This window comes from Geotrypetes seraphini, chromosome 1 (genome assembly GCF_902459505.1).
Source record: "Geotrypetes seraphini chromosome 1, aGeoSer1.1, whole genome shotgun sequence".
Taxonomy (NCBI): Eukaryota; Metazoa; Chordata; class Amphibia; order Gymnophiona; family Dermophiidae; genus Geotrypetes; species Geotrypetes seraphini.
In genome coordinates this window covers 500,977,752-500,997,913 of record NC_047084.1, presented here as the reverse complement: position 1 = coordinate 500,997,913, position 20,162 = coordinate 500,977,752, and the positions used below count along the sequence as shown (strand labels likewise).

Genomic DNA, 20,162 nt, shown 5'->3' with positions numbered 1-20,162 from the left:
TAGCCTATGTCAATTGCCAGGGGGGCACCAATAGTGCTCCTCTTCACTTGGAAGCCCAAATGCTATTTTGCTGGACATTCCCATCTTTTGGCATTCTCAGTGGCACATCTGGCAGCAGTGGACAATATGCAAATGGATTTCCTCAGCCAGAAGTCACTGGAGCCAGGGGAGTGGTCACTGTCTCAGGAAGCCTTCACCTGCATTGTGAGTTGATGGGGTGCTCGATTTTCGATTTGATGGCATCGACAAACAAGAAGGCAGTTCAATTCTTCACTAGATTGGCCAAGGCGACTATGGTATGTAGATATGGTCCATCTGCAACAGGACCAAAGTCTCAGACTTCCATGTCATCTGAGACATTGCTCTGGAGGATTTGGAAAGCTTTGGTCTTACAGCATGATTCTTAGGCATGCAGCATTAGCGCACAAAGACTATTTGGATGGAGTGGTGTCCACCAGTCTAAGATGTAGAAAGCAAATGACCCTAGTTACATATGCGAAAGCCTGGAAGTGTTTCCAAGCTTGGTGTGCTCAGAGGATTGAGGACCCGAACTCGGCATCTGATATCTGTAGTGCTCACCTTCCTGTAGGAAGAACTGGGAAAAGGCCTAGTAGTTGGCTCCCTGAAAGTTCAGATTGTGTGGCTCATGTGTTTTGGGCCTAAGGTTAATAAAAGTACCATAGCTGCACATCCAGATGTGACCCGGTATTTGAAAAGCGCTTTGTGCCTCTATCCTCCAATGTGACAGCCTTTTCCAGCGTGGAGTTTTAAGCTGATCCTACGGGCGCTATCAAGAGTGTTCTATGAACCTCTAGAGCAGGGTTGTCCAACATCAGTCCTCAAGGGCCACAATCCAATGGGACTTTCAGGATTTCCCCAATGAATTTGCATGAGATTTATTTATATGCATTGCTTCCATTGTATGCAAATAGATCTTGTGCATATTCATTTTGAAAATCCTGAGAACCCCAACCTGGACCAAGGTTGGACATCCCTGCTCTAGAGCAAGCTTCTCTGATAATTCTTACAGTCAAAATGGTGTTTTTGGTGGCAATTACTTCAGTCCGATGAATGTCAGAACTACAGGCGAGCACAGAATGGATGTGTGATCGCGACGCTCCTCTCCAAATGGGCAACTGACATTAAATAAAAATATCCCAATACTATTTATTTCAATTGAAAATAATCACAATTGAAGCAGAAACTATTGAAAATCTATATTTAACATCCTCTTGAAGAAACGAAGACAAGAACTGAGTAAGAGAAACCAAAGAGAGATTTGCCGGTTTTCTCTCCCTCATCGATGAGACGGCGAGACATTGAATTAAAGACAGAAGAAATTAAAGAGAGAAGAGTTGGCAGATTGGATATTGTCCTCCTCTGAAACTGAAAAAGTTTTTAGCGCTGAAGTGAAGACATCGGGGCACTAGAGCGGAGAGGCACTGGTGGCAGGAAGCTGACGGTTGTTTGAATAAAAACTTGAGCCTGCTGAGGGGGATAAATCCCGAAGTAAGAGAACAAGGGGAGTGATAAAATCGGCGAAAACTGTGACAACAGAAAATCAAATGCTGAAGATAATAACTTAAATATAAAAAACATTTCCTGTCAGAAAAAACGCAGAAAAGATCTGAAGCGAAGGAGAAAAGTAAGGCTACTAATTTTACCGGTCTTTCTGTGTGGTGATACGGCATGAAAGTGAGAAGAGCTGTAAAAAAAATTTTATTAACTGACTAATATTGAAAAAGGGACGGATCCTATTGTGAGACCGTTGTTAGCTAGATTCCTGAACTGTGGCGGTTTGAAGCGCTGAGTCGGAGCCTGAGAGACTAATTGATTGATACTTTTATTGTTTTTCCCTCGGCGCTAAATCGGCGCAGCATCAAGACAGATAACATATAAAAAGGGAAAAGAAATATCAGCGAAAACAATCTGATGATACTGAAGGTCATAAAAGTTAAAGAAAGTGTGATTATATCATTTGCCGATTTGAAGGCTAAGAAAATGAGAGAAGGCTCTTGAAGACTTAAATTGAAGAAGACTTGCAGCTTTCTCAGAACGGTAAATTATTCAAATTTAACTGAGAGGTGTCTGACAAGAAAGAGAGAGGGGATAAGGAAAGATAAATTACTGATTCTAACGGCTTGTCTCTGTACTGATGTGGAGTTGAACTCCTAAGTGTGGCAGTTTGAAGCAGCCATTTCCAGATTAAAGCTGAAACGGAGACCTGAGTGATTAACTGATCTTATAGCCTGAAGCCAATCTTCTTGTTTGCTCACTCTCAGCGTTGGATCGGCATTGAAGCAGATAACAGAAAAAAAAAAAAAAAAAAAAAGGATTTATTCATCAAAGGAGATATTTTGATAGAGAGATTGACATCAATTGAAGACTTGAAAGAAAAGAGACAAGCGGCGAAATATTGAAACTGATACAGAGAGACAGTGAAGGCAGGCTGAAAAAAAAAAAATTAAATTGACCAAAAGAGGAACTTTGACTGAAAGTGACTATTGTGTCTCCTAATAAATATAAAGAAAGAAGAACCAAGAAAAAGAAAACAACAACATGGCAAGTACCAGACAAAACAAAAATGAGGCTGGTACATCTGCAAAAAGACAGAAACAAGATCAAATAACACCAAGCAAGATACCACTTCCTATTGAAGAGTCAGACATATTAAGTAAAGCAGAAGTTATGGAAGAACTAAGACAAATCAAACAAATGCTTAAAGAAACTATAACTAATATGTCTGAAATGAAAGAAGAAATTTTAAACATTCATAGACAAATGGAAGTTAACAACAAAAGAACAACTGAATTAGAATCAAAAATGGAAATTATAGAAAGTGAATCAAAAAGATGTAAAAATGACAGCCTGGAAATAAATAAATTGAAAGATCAACTGGAGGACTATGAGAATAGAGGAAGAAGGAAAAACATTAAACTTTTTGGAATACAGGAAAATTTAGAAGGAAAGAATACTATCCTTTTCCTTGAAAATTTAATTCCAAAAATAATACAACTAGACTTAAAACAACCACTTGAGATAGAAAGAGCACATAGAATCCCAACCAAAAATTTAGAAAACAAAGGCAAGCCAAGACCGATAATTTTCAAAATGCTTAGATACCAACAAGCATTAGAAATATTAAATGCTGCAAAAAAAGATAAAAACCTAAATTATAAAGGATCTAGAATATGGTTTTTACCAGACTTCGCCAAAAATACAGCAAATAAAAGAAAGAGACTATTAGATATGAGACCTCAATTAAGAGAGAAAGGATTTAAATATGGTCTATATTATCCGGCGAAAATGAGAATATCATCAGGAGACAAATCCTTATATTTTGAGGATCCAGAAAAACTAAAAGATTTTCTTTCTAAACCAGAACCTATGATATATTAACATAAAATATTAAAATGGTTTTTGATGACTCTATGAAGAATTATAAAAATATGAAATATTGAAATATCTGAAGAAAATAAATTAAAAATTGTTCAAATGGATAATGATACATTAATGAAATGTTATGGAAAAATGATTAAAGATATTAAAGATTAATATTGATAGATAGAAGGGAAATTTGTTTGAATATTTAATAATGATTAAGGAAAAAATAAATAAGGGATTAGATACTTTAGGGGTAAATATGTGTGTCATGAAAGAAATTTTTTGGATTTTAAATATGAAAGAAGAGGGGAAGAAAAATATAATGAAAAGTATTAAAATATATAATGTCTTTTAAAATATATTCTATTAATGTCAATGGCCTGAACCATGTAATTAAAAGAAAAAAAGTATTAACATTTCTAAAAAAGCAAAATGCGGATATTTACTGTCTGCAAGAGACCCATCTTAATATGAAGGAATCACAGAAACTATCAGGTGGATGGATAAAGGAATGTTTTTATGCTCCAGCAGTGAATAAAAAAGCAGGGGTTGCAATTCTTATAAATAAAAAATGTATGGCCAAGACTAAGGTAAAAAGTTCAGATCCACATGGAAGATGGATACATATTGATATAGGTATGGGAAATGATACCCTGACGTTGTTCAATATATATGCCCCTAATTCGAATCAATCAGAATTTTTTAAAAAGATACAAAATATGTTATTACCACTGGCTGCCTCTAATTTAGTGGTGGCTGGAGATTTTAATGCTGTAATGGATCCATTATTAGATAAAAAACCAGGTAAAAGTATTAAATCTTTAGGTCTAGATAATTTGGTTCAATCATGTGACTTGAAAGATATATGGCATATTCTTCATTTTAATGATCAGGAATATTCATTTTGTTCACAGGTTCATAAATCATTTTCAAGAATAGATTATATTTTTGTTTCAACAAATAAAGTGCAACAGGTGATTAAAGCCTCCATAGATCCTATTATTATTTCGGATCATGCGGGAGTATGGATAGAATTACAATTAGATCAAATAGAAAATGGTAGACCTCTTTGGAGATTCGATAATGCATTGCTTGTGGATGACAAATTTTTGAAAAATTTTAAAACACAAATTAATGAATTCTTTCAAATAAATTTAGTGGAAGATACATCTATAGAAAATGTATGGGATGCATTTAAAGCAAATATGAGGGGAAATATTATATCATATTCAGCTTTTATTAAGAAACAAATTAAAAAACAATATATAGAATTAGAAAAAGAAATAAAAATATTAGAAGCTAAATTGGTAAATAAATGGGAATATGAAGTTTTGCAAGTTCTTTTGAAAACAAAAGGTAAATATAATGAATTAACTTCAAAAATGATAAGAAAAGATCTATTTTCCAAGCAGGCAATGTATTATGGAAGTTCTAATAAGGCGGGGAGATTATTGGCAAACTATCTTAAAGCAAAAAAAAAGGAGAACTAATATTAATGGAATAAAAGATGATAATGGTATAATAACAAATCAAACAAATATAATATTAAAACAATTTTTAAAATTTTATAAGAATCTGTATTCTTCTGAGCCTTGTTTGGTGAAACAAAAAGATGGAAAAAATTTTTTAGATTTAATTAATGGACTTAAAGTTCCTGATCATATAAAACGAAGTTTAGAAGAACCTATATCATTAAAAGAATTAGAAACAGCATTGAAGTCTCTTAGAGTTGGATCCGCTCCAGGTGGTGATGGTTACACAGTAGAATTTTATAAAACATTTCAAAATATCCTTTCCCCACATTTACTAAATTTATATCAGACACAACTTATAAAAGGTAATATTAAAGGTACTATGGCTGAATCAATAATAATTGTTTTGCCTAAGCCAAATAAAGATCCTACTTTGGTTTCGAACTACAGGCCTATATCTTTGATAAATGTTGATAATAAACTTTTGGCGAAAATTATGGCTTTGAGATTAGCCAAAGCTCTCCCATATATTATAGATATGCATCAAACGAGTTTCGTTGCTAAAAGACATTCCTCCAATAACTCTAGACTATTATTTCACATGCTAAACTTATCAAAAAAAATGGATGAACCGGCTTTTACAGTTTCATTAGATGCTGAAAAAGCATTTGATAGAGTAGAATGGAATTTTATGTATCAGGCTTTAGAATGGTTTGGTATAGGTTCTGGATTTATACAAATGGTAAAAACTTTGTATAGCTTCCCAATTGCAAGACTAAATATTAATAATAATATATCTGATGGTTTTCAATTGCAGAGGGGAGTTAGACAAGGATGTCCGTTATCTCCTTTGTTATTTGATGTTGTATTGGAACCCTTATTGTTAGCAATACAGCAAACGAGAGAGATACAAGGTATTCCATATTCAGATATGGAATATAAAATTTCGGCTTATGCTGATGATATTTTGCTTTATTTGAGAAATCCAGAGTCAACCTTATCTTCTTTATTGGAATTAATTGATAAGTTTGGTAAATTTTCAGGTTATAAAATTAATTGGAATAAATCAGAAATTATACCCTTGAATGTTCATTGTGTAAAAGGATTATTTGATAATTTTCCATTCATATGGAAAGAAGAAGGATTTAAATATCTTGGCATTCAAGTTAAAAATACAATTGAAGATACAGTAAAAGAGAATGAAAAATATGTATTAAAAAAAGTTACGGAGTTATGTGAACAATGGAACCCATTACATATTTCTTGGTGGGGAAGAGTTCAAACTATTAAAATGATGATGTTGCCTGTAGTTTGCTACCAAATGAGTATGATACCTATTTATTTTCAGGGGTCCTTTTATAAAAAACTTAATAGAATTTTAACAAAATTTCTTTGGCTTGGTAAAATACCTAGAATAGCTTTAGTAACTTTACAAAAATCAATTAAGGAGGGAGGGGTAAATTTTCCAAATTTCTATAGGTACCATCAAGCCTATATTCTACGTCAGGGTATGTATTGGATCCTCCCAGAACTTATAGATAATGCACCAGATTGGTTATATTTGGAATGGCGCCTTATGTTTCCCCTAAATTTAGTTCATCTGCCAAGTATTAATATACCCAGAAGATACAGAGAAAATAAAATAATAATGGATACTTGGAAAACGTTAAGATTTATAGATAAATTAACACCTATCCCAATATACAAATCAACTAATCAATCTATATGGATAAACTCCAAGATCAAGATAGGCGGAGCTCAAATCCTTTGGAAGAACTGGATTATTGCAGGCATTAGATCTCTAGACGATGTTATCTTAGAAGGTAAACTGCTGGATTTTTCACAATTGCAACATAGATTTGGTCTTAATAAAACACAAAGTTTTAAATGGTTGCAATTGAAGCAGGCCATTCAGGTTGGGTTCCCTGAATGGAAAACATTGAACAATCAATATAGTTTAAAGTTCTTATGCTTTAAAGCAGACTTCCTAGAACATCAAGCCGCATTGTGGTATAAATTAATATCTGGATATTTGAATAAAAAACCAAAAAATGGACTAAGAGACATTTGGAGCATTGAGATTGGACATCAGATTAATGCATCTCAATGGCCACTAATTTGGTCTTGGAGAATGGGATGTACAGTGTCAGCATCTATGAGACAAACATGGTTTTTTTTATTACATAGAGCTTTTTGGACCCCTACACGTTTGCAAAAATTAGACAGTTCTAAATCCAATAAATGCTGGCACTGTAATCTAAAACCAGGGACATTAGATCATTTATTTATTTTTTTTTTTATTTTATTTATTTATACTTTTACAAATTAACATATCAATCAGTGCTTGAAGGAAATATAACAATCCAATAAGAAAAACAATTATTAATTATAAAATAATACCACATAGTAACTATGAGTAAAGTCCACAATCTGAGAGGAGAAGGAATCAATCACTTCCAAGGGTAGTTGGTTTCAAGAAATAAACTAAATTAATACAATACAAATAACAGAGTGCAGTTGGAGTTATTTAACTAATGGCCTACTGGGTAGATTCCATGGAGGTATCTGGAATTCTTGTGGTTACTTTACCTTCAAGAAAAAACTGCAATTGATCGGGTTCATAAAAAATATATCTATTACTCTGATAAGTAATGCAACATTTACAGGGGAAACGTAATTGAAAAGTTGCCCCTAAACTCAAAACAGACTGACGACAAGCCAAAAACTTCTTACGTCTGGCTTGTGTCCACTTAGATACATCAGGAAATATAAAAATTTTGAATCCATGAAATTCCACCTTTTCAGTCCTATAGAATAGACGAAGAATTGATTCTTTATCTTGAAGAAAGACAAAAGTTACCAATAAAGTAGCTCTAGTCATTAAATCTTCTTGCGATGTCTCCAGCATACCAGTGAGATCCAATTCTCCCGGTATAGCGTTCCCTTTATCTTTATCCTCCTTTGGTAAATTTAAGTAATATATCTTTTGTAATGGTGGCATGTTATTTTCAGGAAATTTCAAAACAATATTCAAAAAAGAATGAAATAAATCCCTAGGAGATTGAAACTTGGAAACAGGAAAATTTAAAAGTCTCAAATTTAGGTTCCTATTAGCATTTTCCAAATTTTCAATTTTCCTAGCAAGTAAAGCTTTCTCCTTAAGTTGTAAATTAGTAGTAATCTTCCCATCTGCCACAGATTTCTCCAATTTATCCATTCTAAGAGACTGTTGCTGGAGTTTCTCTTCAAAAGTTTTAAATTTAGTATTAGTATTTTGTGTGGAAAGTACAATTTGGGAGCATACCTTATGTAAAGTCTCCATAGCGCTCCATAATGCCTCCATGTCAATCACCGCTGGTTTAATCAGGGGAGCAGGGGTAGCTATTCCGGGGGACTCCACCATAGGATCCATCTCCACCTTCCCCGCTTCCCGCTGACTTTCAGGTCCTCCGGTTTCCAATGCTGACTGTAAGGAAGTCAGCAAGCTGTGGTTTCCATCCGGGGTCAGGGGTGAGACCTGCAGCGCTGCCGGAGACATCAATTCCGGCGCTTCCTGTGCGTCTGAGGGCGTCCCCGACATCATCCCGGGACGCGGAGGAACTCCGGGCCCAAAGGGGCTAAGCGAAACGTCGCCTTCCAAGACCGAGGTCTGCCCTCCTCGGTCAGCGGATGCACCCTCTCCAACTGGGACGACATAAGTTGTTATTGCCGTTTGCCGAGTCAATGAAGTGGAAGAGGAGACAGGAAGCACACTCCTCTGCTTACCCCTGCGCTTAGGCATAGCAGGTAAATTTCTATAAGAAAGAGTTGAAAAATTGAAAAAAATGCCAAACGGAGCAGGAGCCACTTGGTAGCTCGACTCACTCCGACGCCATCTTGATTCCCTCTCATTAGATCATTTATTATATCATTGTCCCTATATAAAAATTTTTTGGAATTCAATTTGGCCACAAATTAATAAATTGATGGAAAATTATATTGCAATATCATATGATACAATTTTATTTGGAACAATGATGAGAAAAAAAAGTCAAATTTCACCAGAAAATAACAAGCTTTTATTAATTATGACAGGGGTTGCCATTCAACATATAACTAACAACTGGAAGAATTACAAAAACCTAAATTATACATTTTGGTGGAATACAACATGTCACATATTTAAAATGGAAAGAACAATAGCAATACAAAGGGGGACATATACTAAATTCACAAAAATATGGGGGCCATTGGCAAAATACTGTAATGAATAAATAATAGAATACTTCTTCTTCTTTTCTTCTTTTAAGGATTTTTTTTTTTTTATGACACACATAAAGGGGGGGTAAGGAAAATAATTTATACATAATATATTATAATACATTATATAAAATGTAATATATGAATGAAAACTAATAGAAGGGTGGGGGGAGAGAAAAGAGATAAAATTGATGTAGAACATATTGTATTAGATATTTAAAATGTTATTGAATATCCATCAATTATATTCTAATATGTTGTATAATTTTGATAAAATTCTGAAATATTATATTTAAGTAATAAAAGGGTGGGGGGAGGGTGAGGGGGAAAATCAAATTTAGATATATAATGTACTAGATATAAAAGTGATACTATGCAATTATCAATTGTATTTTAAATATTATGTACACTTTATGTAAAATTTGAAAATAAAAAAATAATGGAAAATAAAATCATTTTTCCTATCAAAAAAAAAAAAAAAAAAAAAGAACTACAGGCATTGTCATGCAGTGATCCCTTCCTCAATTTCAGATTCAGGTATGGTCTTGTGCACAATCGCATCTTTCTTACCAAAAGTGGTTTCCTGCTTTCATATCAATCAAGAAGTGTGATTGCCTGTCTTCATGGCCTCAGGACTGAGGAAGAGAGATAAAGCACTGAAATTATTGGATGTGCGCAGAGTGTTACTGCAGTATCTAGAGGTTATGAATGAATTTCGACTGTCAGATCACCTCTGTGTATGGTGGGTGCTGCCCATTAAGTCCAACCAGGATCGAAATCAACCTTTACAAGATGGATCCGTATGGCCATTTCTTCAGCCAGTATCAGAAGTGGAAAGCGACTGCTTATATCTGTAAAGGCATACTCCACTAGAAGTGTGGCTTCTTCATGGGCAGAATCTTCAGTGGTGTCCCCAAAAGAGATTTGTAGAGAGGCCACGTGGTCCTCTCTCCATATATTCATTAATTTTACAGGGTGGACATAGTAGCCAAAATGGGGTAATTTTGGATACAAACTTATCATATCATTCACAAATTTCAAGGGTAGTGAAAAATTCTTTCTTTAAGCTACGTCTGATTAGATCGATTTGCTCTTTGTTATTTTCAGAGACTTTGAATATTCTAGTACACTCTCTTGTTATCCAACAAATTGATTACTATAACTCTTTTTATGCTGGATTACACCAGAAAGACACCCAAAGATTGCATATAATACAGAATTCAACTATCAGAATAATTCACAACCTTCGTAAATTTGATCATATATCACCATTCATGAAAAACTCTCATTGGCTCCATGTAAAATATCATATTGTATACAAATTACCATATTTTTCGCTCCATAAGATGCACTTCTTTCCCCCAAAAAAGTAGGTGGAAATAAGGGTGCATCTTATGGAGCGAATACCCCCCTGGTACCATTTTTTTGCTTCCGTTGGTCCAGCACTATATCAGCAGGAGCTTTCCGCAAACCTGCCCCTCCCTCACTGGACGGCTGTCTCTTCTGGCAGAGCGGCGCACATAAGGCAGGTGCAAGATTTTTGCTCTCCTGCCTGGTCCCGCACCGCTCCCTGAATGACGCTAACGTTATGAGAAGAACAGAGATGTTTTCTCAGGGATTATCCCTGTTCCCCTCCCTATTCTGTTTCCTCTCTAGGGCTGATCACCTGCTTTGGTATGAACTGGGGAACTGGAGGACAGCTCAGAGAGATATGAGGTGGAGCAAAAAAAATGCTAATGAGGCTCTCTACAAGAATTCTCACAGGAATGAATTGACTACTCAAAGATTCAGGAATAATGTGTCTACTAGAAAGATTACCGAGGTATGAACCTAATCTTTCCTTATAGGATATACTGTATAAACAGATTCATAGTTTAACATACTACTTTGTTCTGTTTGCTTTTCAGAATGAGAAAATGATAGAACAGCAGCTTCTTATTGAGGAACTACAAGATAAACTAATGAAGCTGACAGCATCTCAGCAAACATCTGAAGATACACTGGTTCCTCTGTCCTTCCAAAGACCATATAGTGTGCCACTCACTCACAACTCCCAGCTACTCTCCAACAGTTTGATTAAATCCCTTCAGATGCCTGCCATGCCCAAGGCCAGAAAAGTACAAACAAAACTGATACTAATTTAATGCTGAATTTAGTTTTGTATCATGTTTCAAAATGGATTGAATTTCTATCAGGGTTTTTTCTAGTGTTTAGTGAACTAAAAAATTTGGATCATGCTCCAAAAACAAGTGAAGGGGCATTTTGGGTTGAGTAAAAGTTCATTTTCAAACCTGCAAGATGGCTTCTTTTTTTTTTTTTTTTTTAATGGCCCAGCTAGATGTTTTGTCCAGGTAGACATCATATTTGTGTTTTTCCATTATTGAAAAAAAAAGGTCCAAATTAAAATGCCCTAAACAAGTTATTTGCTTGTAGAAGGGGCCAGCATTTTTAATGGACTGGCCACATAGACATGCCAGCAGAGCAGTGGGGCACCTTAGGGAGCACTGCTGTGAACTTCACATTAAGTGTGCCAGGTGCACATCTCACCATAACCCTCGTACATTATATGGTGAGTCCTCCAAAACTCCCCCCAAACCTGCTATACCCATCTGTCTACTACCCCAATAACCCTTATGCCTGTAGGTGTCACTTACATGGCAGTACAGTAGATGTTGGTGGGCTTACACTTTCCACAAGTGTACTAGTTAGGGTGGAATATGGGCCTAGGTCCCCTTCTCTGCAGTCCACTGCACTGCTCATCATTCTACTCCAGAGACCTGCTTACAGCTCTACTAGTGCTGGCCATAGTATCTGCAGTTTTCAAAGACAAATATGTACTGCTTCATGCAGATATTTGGGGGATGGGAGGGAGTTTGTGATCACTGGGAAATTGTGTGGGGGCCATATTTGTATCTCTCTAGTGGTCATTTAGTCAGTTTGGGTACCTTTTTGGCCTTTATTCATTTTTAAAACAAGTCTAGCCTAAAACGTCCAAATTATACCCTAGATGTTTTGTAATATGTTTGATTATTGCTGTAAAATGTCCACATGCTAAGCCCACATATGATTTAGATGTACTGGAGAGAAAACTGTCAGAAAGACATCTAAAAAGTCAGTTTCAAAAATGCTCACTCATTTTGACTAGTAAGATGTCAAAGTGCCTGTTTATGACGTCTTTTGGGTGTCATATCTTTTTTGAAAATGAGCCAAATTATGTGCTTACTTCAGACCATTTGTGCACATAAGCGTACAAATTGTAGTTCATATGGTATATACAATAATAAAATTGTATTCTCTAACAAATATTAAGTGGACAGATTGCCAAATGGTATGTGCAATTGCTCAGATGCTTCAGCATTTACTTCCTTTTGAAAAACATTAGTTTATATAACTTAGGAACCCTGTTAGTAAAGTGTGCTAAACAGACCATGATTCTATATATGTCACCTAAAAATTCAGTGCCTACTAGTGCAGCATTAAGCACAATTCTATAAAAGTTAGGCACACTATAGAATTGCATTTAGCGCTGCTTAAGTGGCTTTAGGCAGCCTAACTTTTAGGTGCACTGTAAGCCAGGGGTTTCTTTGCCTAAATGCCTGCCCCTGTGTCAAAAAACAGGTGCCTAACTCAAAAACATGCCCACAATCCACTTCTAAACCACATCTATTTATAGGTAGATGCTTTGGACTAGGTGCCTACTTTTTATAGATTCATGTTTTTTGAGTTAGGTGCTTAACTTTCAGTTAAATCCAATTAATGGCAATTATGAGAATGAGTGAGAGAAGTTGGGCTGCGAATGGGGAGGCTGGGGAGAATGGAAGAAAGAGGAAGAGATGCCAGGCCCTGGGGAGGTGGAAGACAGAGAGAGTGAGAAAGGCAGAAAGACCTGAAGCAAAGGGGAGGCAGAAGAGAGGGGGTAGATGTTGGACTTGGGGGTGTCTAGAAGGAAGAGAGAGAAAGAGACTGCAGAGAGGTGGAAAGATTCTGGACCAAGGAGGGAGGTAGGGAGGAAGGAAGGAGAGAGAGAGAGAGGCAGTGCCTTTGACCTCTGGGGAGAATCTTCAAGCACCTTCTGCCCCGACTCATGCAAATTTGGCGTCAGGGGTCCTGAGGAATGTGCTCTTGGCATTTCAGTGAAATGCAAGCATAACTCCGATGATAAACCTCATAAATCTTCCAAGCATTCCAAATCTAAGGCACAGAAGTTGGCTCCCGCCACGAAGGATGGTTTTCCCCCGGAATTTGTGAATATTCTTTATCAGGCATACTTAGTTAAGAAGTCTCTGCCTGTTTCTCATCCACTGGCCTCTGTACCAGTCACAGGGACCCCTGCTTCGAGGGACCAGGGTCTTTCTTATTGCCTTCCTGTGGGAGTACTGGGGAGTACATCAGCTGTGCCCGCAGTTGTACAAGACAATCTTTCCATTTCTTTGCTTTCTCAGGATGGCACTGCGGTGGCCATGGATCTGGAAGATCTCCAGAATCTGGACTTTTGTGGAGCCTGTGATTTGGGGGAGGACCCCACTATGTGTAGATTCTTCAAACCCGCACACCTTGTGGATTTAATCTCTGAATCTCTGCAGGAACTGAAGCTTCAGATGGAACAACCAGTCACTGCGGAATGTTCCCTTATGAGTGACTAGAGGCCACAATCTGCCTTTTTTCCTGCTTATCCTGACATTGTGCAGTTTCTTACAGGTATCTGGGAGACTCCAGAGGGTCCCTTGAAATGTGCTCGAGCCATGGTGAAGTTTTATCCCATGGTGGATGGCTTTAACAAGCACTTTATTTCCCCGCAGGTGGATTCTTCGGTGATGCAGGTCACCAGGTGCACATAACTCCTCAGCGATGGGGGAAGGGGGGTTGTCCTGAAGGATGTCCAGGACCGACATGTGGATTTCATCATTAAGCGTCTGTTTGATTTGGTCGCGGTATGCTATTTCAAGATACGCCATGATCCTAACATGGTGGTGCTTTGTGATTTGGATTTGCTCATCTCTGGAGTGGATTACATGGCTGATGCCTTGTATGACATCTTGAAAGTTTGCGCTGAAAATGGGGGATGGAGCTTATCTAAGATGGTGGTTTGAAGCAGACACGGAGACGCTGTTGGCAGGAGAATTGTTTTCTTCAGCTTACTTGATGATAAAAAGGAAATCTAAACCTTGGGTTTTCTCGGAGGAATCACAACTGCCAGCCAGGCTGATGGACGCCTTCGTGGAGCACAGCTCCTGAACACAGTTGCCGGATGAATCCTCAGCAGGAAGAGGCACGTTGACTGAGGCGTGCAGTTACTCCACTGATGATACCACCCTATCTCTGGAGGAGCGGAACCCACCAGCATGTCCTGTGGCGACGGAAGTGGAGTCGAAGATTGGGAAGGCCCGAGACGTTCCCCTGATGCACCACCAAAGCAGGGAATCTGGATCTGAGTGGCGCCAGAAGTTACCAACATTGCCGGTGGGGGAAATGGATCCAACCCACGAGGAGGAGGCTATTAGGATTATGTTGGCAGCCGCAGCTCAAGGAACTGTAATTATGGGGAGCTCAGAATGGAAGTTGCTCCTCTGCAGAGACCCAAAGTCTTTAGTATGGAAACGATATGGGAGGTTATATCAAATCTTCAGTCCTCTTTGGGCAGTCAAATGCAGCAACTTTCTCATCGGTATACTTCAGTGCTATCTGAACACTTGGAATTAAAGAACAAAATCTCTTGCCTGTAAAACAAGTCGTTGGATTGTGATACCAGGCTGAAATCTTTGGAGGCACAAGCCCCTAGTCTGGGTTAAAGATAGCGGGAATTTGCATTTCAAGTATGAAATTTTGGAAAATGCAACTAGAAAGGTGTAACCTTAGGGTTATAAACTTTCCTAAAGTAGCATCTATTACTGCATTGGATATGTTTGAAAGGTATTTAAATGAGATTTTGAAAGTACCTGAGACATCATATCCATATCTCTCTAAAATTTATTACTTGCCTAGGAAGGTCAAATCTCTAGAGTCCTAATCAGCAGAATCTGCTGATAGTTTAGACTTGACTAATTTCCTGGAGAGGTCAGAGATGGATGCCCAGGTCACTGCAACATTATTAGTTTGCCTTACTATTGATTCAGATAGGGAATGGTTGCTCAAGCTGTTTTTTTAGGGATAGAGAGTTTCCTTTATGACATATAAAGTGAGGATGTACCCAGATATATCTAGGCCTACCCAGAAAAAGAGAAAACAGTTTTTGCTTCTGAGACCGCAGGTTTTGCAGTTAGGAGCAACTTTCATTCTGCGCTACCTCTGTAAATGTGTACTGGTAGATCAACAGAATAGATATGTATTTTATGAGTCACAGCAGCTATCTAAATTTATTGCTGCTAAAGGTCAATTAACTTCCTCACCATGAGGATTCAATCCAAATAGTTCTGCTCAATGATAAATGGTTCTGGGGTTATTAAGCCGAGTCTTTATTTTCTTTCTTATTATTGAGTTATCCTTATGATGTTTCTCAGTCTATTCTTTAGTTCCATTCTCTGTAATTGTGGACTAACTATACTTTGATAAGTTGTTTATTATCCTAAAAGTAGGGATCAAGAGTTTTTGATCCTTGATGATGAAAATTATTTCAGTTCATTGTATTTTTGCTTTATGACTGATATTATTGTCAAATTTTTGAAAAATATAAAGAAAGAATTAAAAAAAAAAAAAAAAAGTTTGCGCTAAGCTTGGTGCCTATTCTGTTTTGGCTCACAGAATGCTCTGGATCTGGCAATGGTCTGGTGATTTACCTTCTAAAGCTACATTGAGCTGGCTGCCCTTTAAGGGTGAGCTCCCACCTGGCCAGGAGGGCTTGGGCTCCTTCCTGGCCCGATGTCGACGAGGGTCGCGGTTCGATGGGGCAAGAGGGCTTGGACTCCCCTCTTGCCCCAATGCTTTTGGGGGGGTCGCAGTTTGACAGGGCAGGAGGGCTTGGGCTCCCTCCTGCCCGAATCGTTGTAGGGGGGGGGTGATGCATTGCGGCAGGAGAGATTGGGCATCTCTCCTGCCGCGGGTCGCAGCAGTTCGAGTAGAGGGATGATCACATCGCAGCAGGGGAGATGAGCCATCTCTCCTGCCGCGATGGTTGCGGTGGGGTGTCGGTAGGTTGTCAGCCCGCTGAGCTGATCACACCAGCCGCTATCAGCTCAGCGGGCCCTTTTTCGGCACTTATACCTGTTTTGACTTGGTCTAAGTCAAAATGTATAAGTGCCGACTAGGCAACCTGCCTAAACTTTTGGTTATACCTGCTGTACGTCTGGGTGTAGGTCAGCCCATCTCCTGCCCTTTCCCCTCCTCTAAAAACACCTCTTTTCGCTCTATGCGTTTAGAGGCAGGGGAAAGGCCTAAGCTGGTTTTAGATACGTCTAAAACCAGCTTTGATTATGGGTACTTGGACAATCAGGCTTTTTGATCGTCCAAGTACCCATTTAGGCCACTTTTTAGATGTTTTTTTGTTATGAGCCCCATGGCAAGTTTTTATTGATATTTGATGAATCGCTTATTCAATTTGCTAAGCGATGTACAACTTTCTAAAAAACATAGTTGTAAAAACCAACAAAATAATGTCAGACTTACAAGTAAAACAAGAATCTACTAAGAATTAGAGGACATTTTATTCAACCAAAAAATAGCAGAGTTAAATTTAAAAAAATAATAATTTTGCAGTTTGTAAACATCTGGGTTATGGAATTTGCTACTAGAGAATGGATTAATTCTGATAGCATAACCAAGTTTAAACAAGATCTGGGCAGCTTTCTAGAGGATAGAATCATAAAAAAAAAAAAATTATTAACCAGATAGACTTGGGTATCTTCACTTCATAGTTTTGTGAATGTACTTTCTTGTTAGAATCTGATAGGTTTATATGACTTACCTAAAATCACAAGGAGCCATACTGGAATTTGAACTGGGATTCCCTAGTTCTCAGCTCACTCTTCTAATGTTAGAATATACCTTCACTTCTAGCTCTTTTGATTTTCTTTTAACAACAAATGTTAAGTAGTAGATGGTGGTGAAAAAATTGTACATGCATTTTCTCATTTTTTCTTGTTATTTTGAGGTACATACAAGTCCTCCCATGTATTCCCTGGATCGGGTCGTGGCAGGATTCCGAACTCGCAGCCAGATGGTAATAGATCACCTAGAACAGCAAGATGAAGTTCTTCATTGTCAGTTCTCAGATCAGAGTGATGAAGATGATGATGACAATAATAAAGAAAACAGAAAGAAGTCTTCATTCAGGTAAATTGTATTTCCTTATGCATTCTAGTTTGAATTTGGCTTGCATTGCTCTGCTGCTGTTCTGTCTCAATTCAACCGATTATTTCTTGCTCGTGATTTTTAGAATATTGGAAAATATGTTTTAAAAATAAATTTAAAGGAATTCAAATATGGCCACCCTTCTTTTTTTTTTTATTTTATAATCTTTATTCATTTTCTTTTGTTACAACAAGTGTTTCAAATATACTTATTAGAAACTTAAACATATACACTTGATAAACACACTTATTATTATCAAGTTTAACATTTTTTAGAAAATTAATTTTATACAAAATTTATAATATTATGCAGTAGATCTAAATTTATATAATTTCTTTTGAATGTGTTAATCCCCCCTCCCTCCCTCCCATTCAATCAATAATATTTAAAAACAATTTTATTGTAAATTCATTCAATATTAATATAGTGTGTAAAAACCAAAAATAAAATCCCACCCCATTCCCTTCTAATCAAATTTCTATCTTGGGAAAAGTTAATCATTCATTACAAAAATCTGTTAATGGTCTCCATATCTTTTGAAATTTATTAATATATCCTTTTTGTGTTGCTATGGTAAGCTCCATTTTATATATGTGACAAACAGAATTCCACCAGAAAGTGTAATTTAACCTGTCATGTCTTTTCCAATTAAATGTGATTTGTTGTATTGCTATTCCAGTTAAAATAAACAAAAGTTTGTTATTACTTGATGATATTTGACTTTTTGTTCTCATTGTTGTTCCAAATAATATAGTATCATATGTCAAGGCTACTGGGTTTTCTAACATCCTATTAATTTGAGGCCAAATTGATTTCCAGAATGTTAAGATGAATGGACAGAAGAATAAAAGATGGTCTAATGTCCCAATTTCAACATGACAGTGCCAGCATCTATTAGATTTAGAGCTATCAATTCTATGTAAACGTGTAGGGGTCCATAAAGCTCTATGTAAAAGAAAAAACCAAGTTTGTCTCATAGATGCTGATACCGTACATTTTAACCTCCAAGACCAAAGTCGTGGCCATTGAGATGCACTAATTTGATGCTTTATCTCAATGCTCCAAATGTCTCTAAGACCATTTTTTGGTTTTTTATTTATATATCCGGATATTAATTTATACCACTGTGCAGCTTCATGTCCTATTGAGTTTATCTGGAAACACAAGAATTCCAAGCTGTGATATTTAGTAAGATTTTTCCATTCAGGGAACCCTACCTGAATGGATTGCTTCAATTGCAACCATCTAAAATATTGTGTTTTATTAAGATCAAATTTATGTTGCAATTGTGAAAATTCCAGCATTTTACCATTTTTTATTATGTCGTCTAAAATACGAATACCTGCTGTCATCCAGTTTTTCCAGATTATTTTGAAACCGCCTATTTTGATCTTGGGGTTTAACCAAATTGTTTGAGTTGTTGATTTACTAATTGGAATAGGAGTTAGATTACTTATGTATCTTAAAGTTTTCCATGTATCCATGAATATTTTATGTTCTTTGTATAGCCTTGGCATCGTGATACTAACTACATGACTAAGACGTAATGGAAACATAAGTCTCCATTCTAGCCAAAACCAATCTGGTATATTTATAGTGGGCTCTGGGAGGATCCAATACATACCATGACGTAAGATATAGGCTTGATGATACCTATAAAAGTTGGGAAAATTTACCCCTCCCTCCGCAATTGATCTTTGTAATGACACTAAAGCAATTCTGGGATTTTTCCCAAGCCAAATAAACTTTGTCAATATTTTATTTAATTTTTTATAAAAAGAATTTTGGAAGAAAACTGGTATCATTCCCATTTGGTAACAGACTACAGGTAATATCATCATTTTAACAGTTTGTATTCTTCCCCACCAAGATAAGTGTAAAGGGTTCCATTGCTCACACATCTCTGTTACTTTTTGTAATAAATTTTTTTCATTAATTTTCATTGTGTCATCTAAATTTTTTGTAATCCAAATTCCAAGATATTTAATTGCATCCTCTTTCCAAACAAAAGAGAATGATCTAAATAAACCTTTTGTACAATGTATATTTAATGGAAGTACTTCTGATTTGTTCCAGTTTATCTTATATCCTGAAAATTTTCCAAATTTTTCAATCAGTTCAAGTAAATGTGGAATGGTAGATTTTGGGTTCCTCAAATATAATAATAAATCATCAGCATAAGCTGATATTTTATATTCTTTATCTGAATGAGGTATACCTTGTATCTCCTTTACTTGTTGGATTGCTAATATTAAGGGTTCTAAAACAATATCAAACAATAAAGGAGACAAAGGACATCCTTGTCTAACTCCTCTTTGTAGATTAAATTTTTCTGAAAACGTATTATTAATGTATAATCTAGCAGAAGGGGAGTTATATAGTGTTTGTATCATTTGTGTGAATCCAGGACCTATTCCAAACCAATCCAATGTCTGATACATAAATGTCCATTCTATTCTATCAAAAGCCTTTTCTGCATCTAAAGAAACAGCAAAAGTTGGCTCGTTCATTTTCTTTGTTAAGTATAACATATGAAAAGCTAATCTAGTATTATGAGATGAATGTCTTTGAGCAACAAATCCTGTTTGAGACATACTTATAATATGGGGAAGAGCTTTAGCCAATCTTAACGCAAGTATTTTTGCTAATAATTTTCCATCTACATTTATTAAAGAAATTGGTCTGTAATTTGATACCAAAGTGGGATCTTTATTTGGCTTTGGTAAAACTATTGTTAATGATTCTGCCATAGTGCCTTTAGTACAACCTTGATTTAGTTGATAT

At 36.5% G+C, this 20,162-nt stretch overlaps 1 protein-coding gene across 3 annotated transcripts in view; it reads left to right on the top strand.

Annotated features, from left to right (window-relative positions):
- KIF27 (kinesin family member 27) overlaps positions 1 to 20,162 on the top strand; it is a 253,192-nt gene that overhangs the window by 46,685 nt on the left and 186,345 nt on the right. For all 3 annotated transcript variants that reach the window (XM_033927630.1, XM_033927611.1, XM_033927620.1), the window contains 2 exons: positions 11,003 to 11,212; positions 17,179 to 17,360. In XM_033927630.1, the coding sequence (XP_033783521.1) occupies positions 11,003 to 11,212; positions 17,179 to 17,360 (392 nt within the window). The remainder of the gene's footprint in view (positions 1 to 11,002; positions 11,213 to 17,178; positions 17,361 to 20,162) is intronic.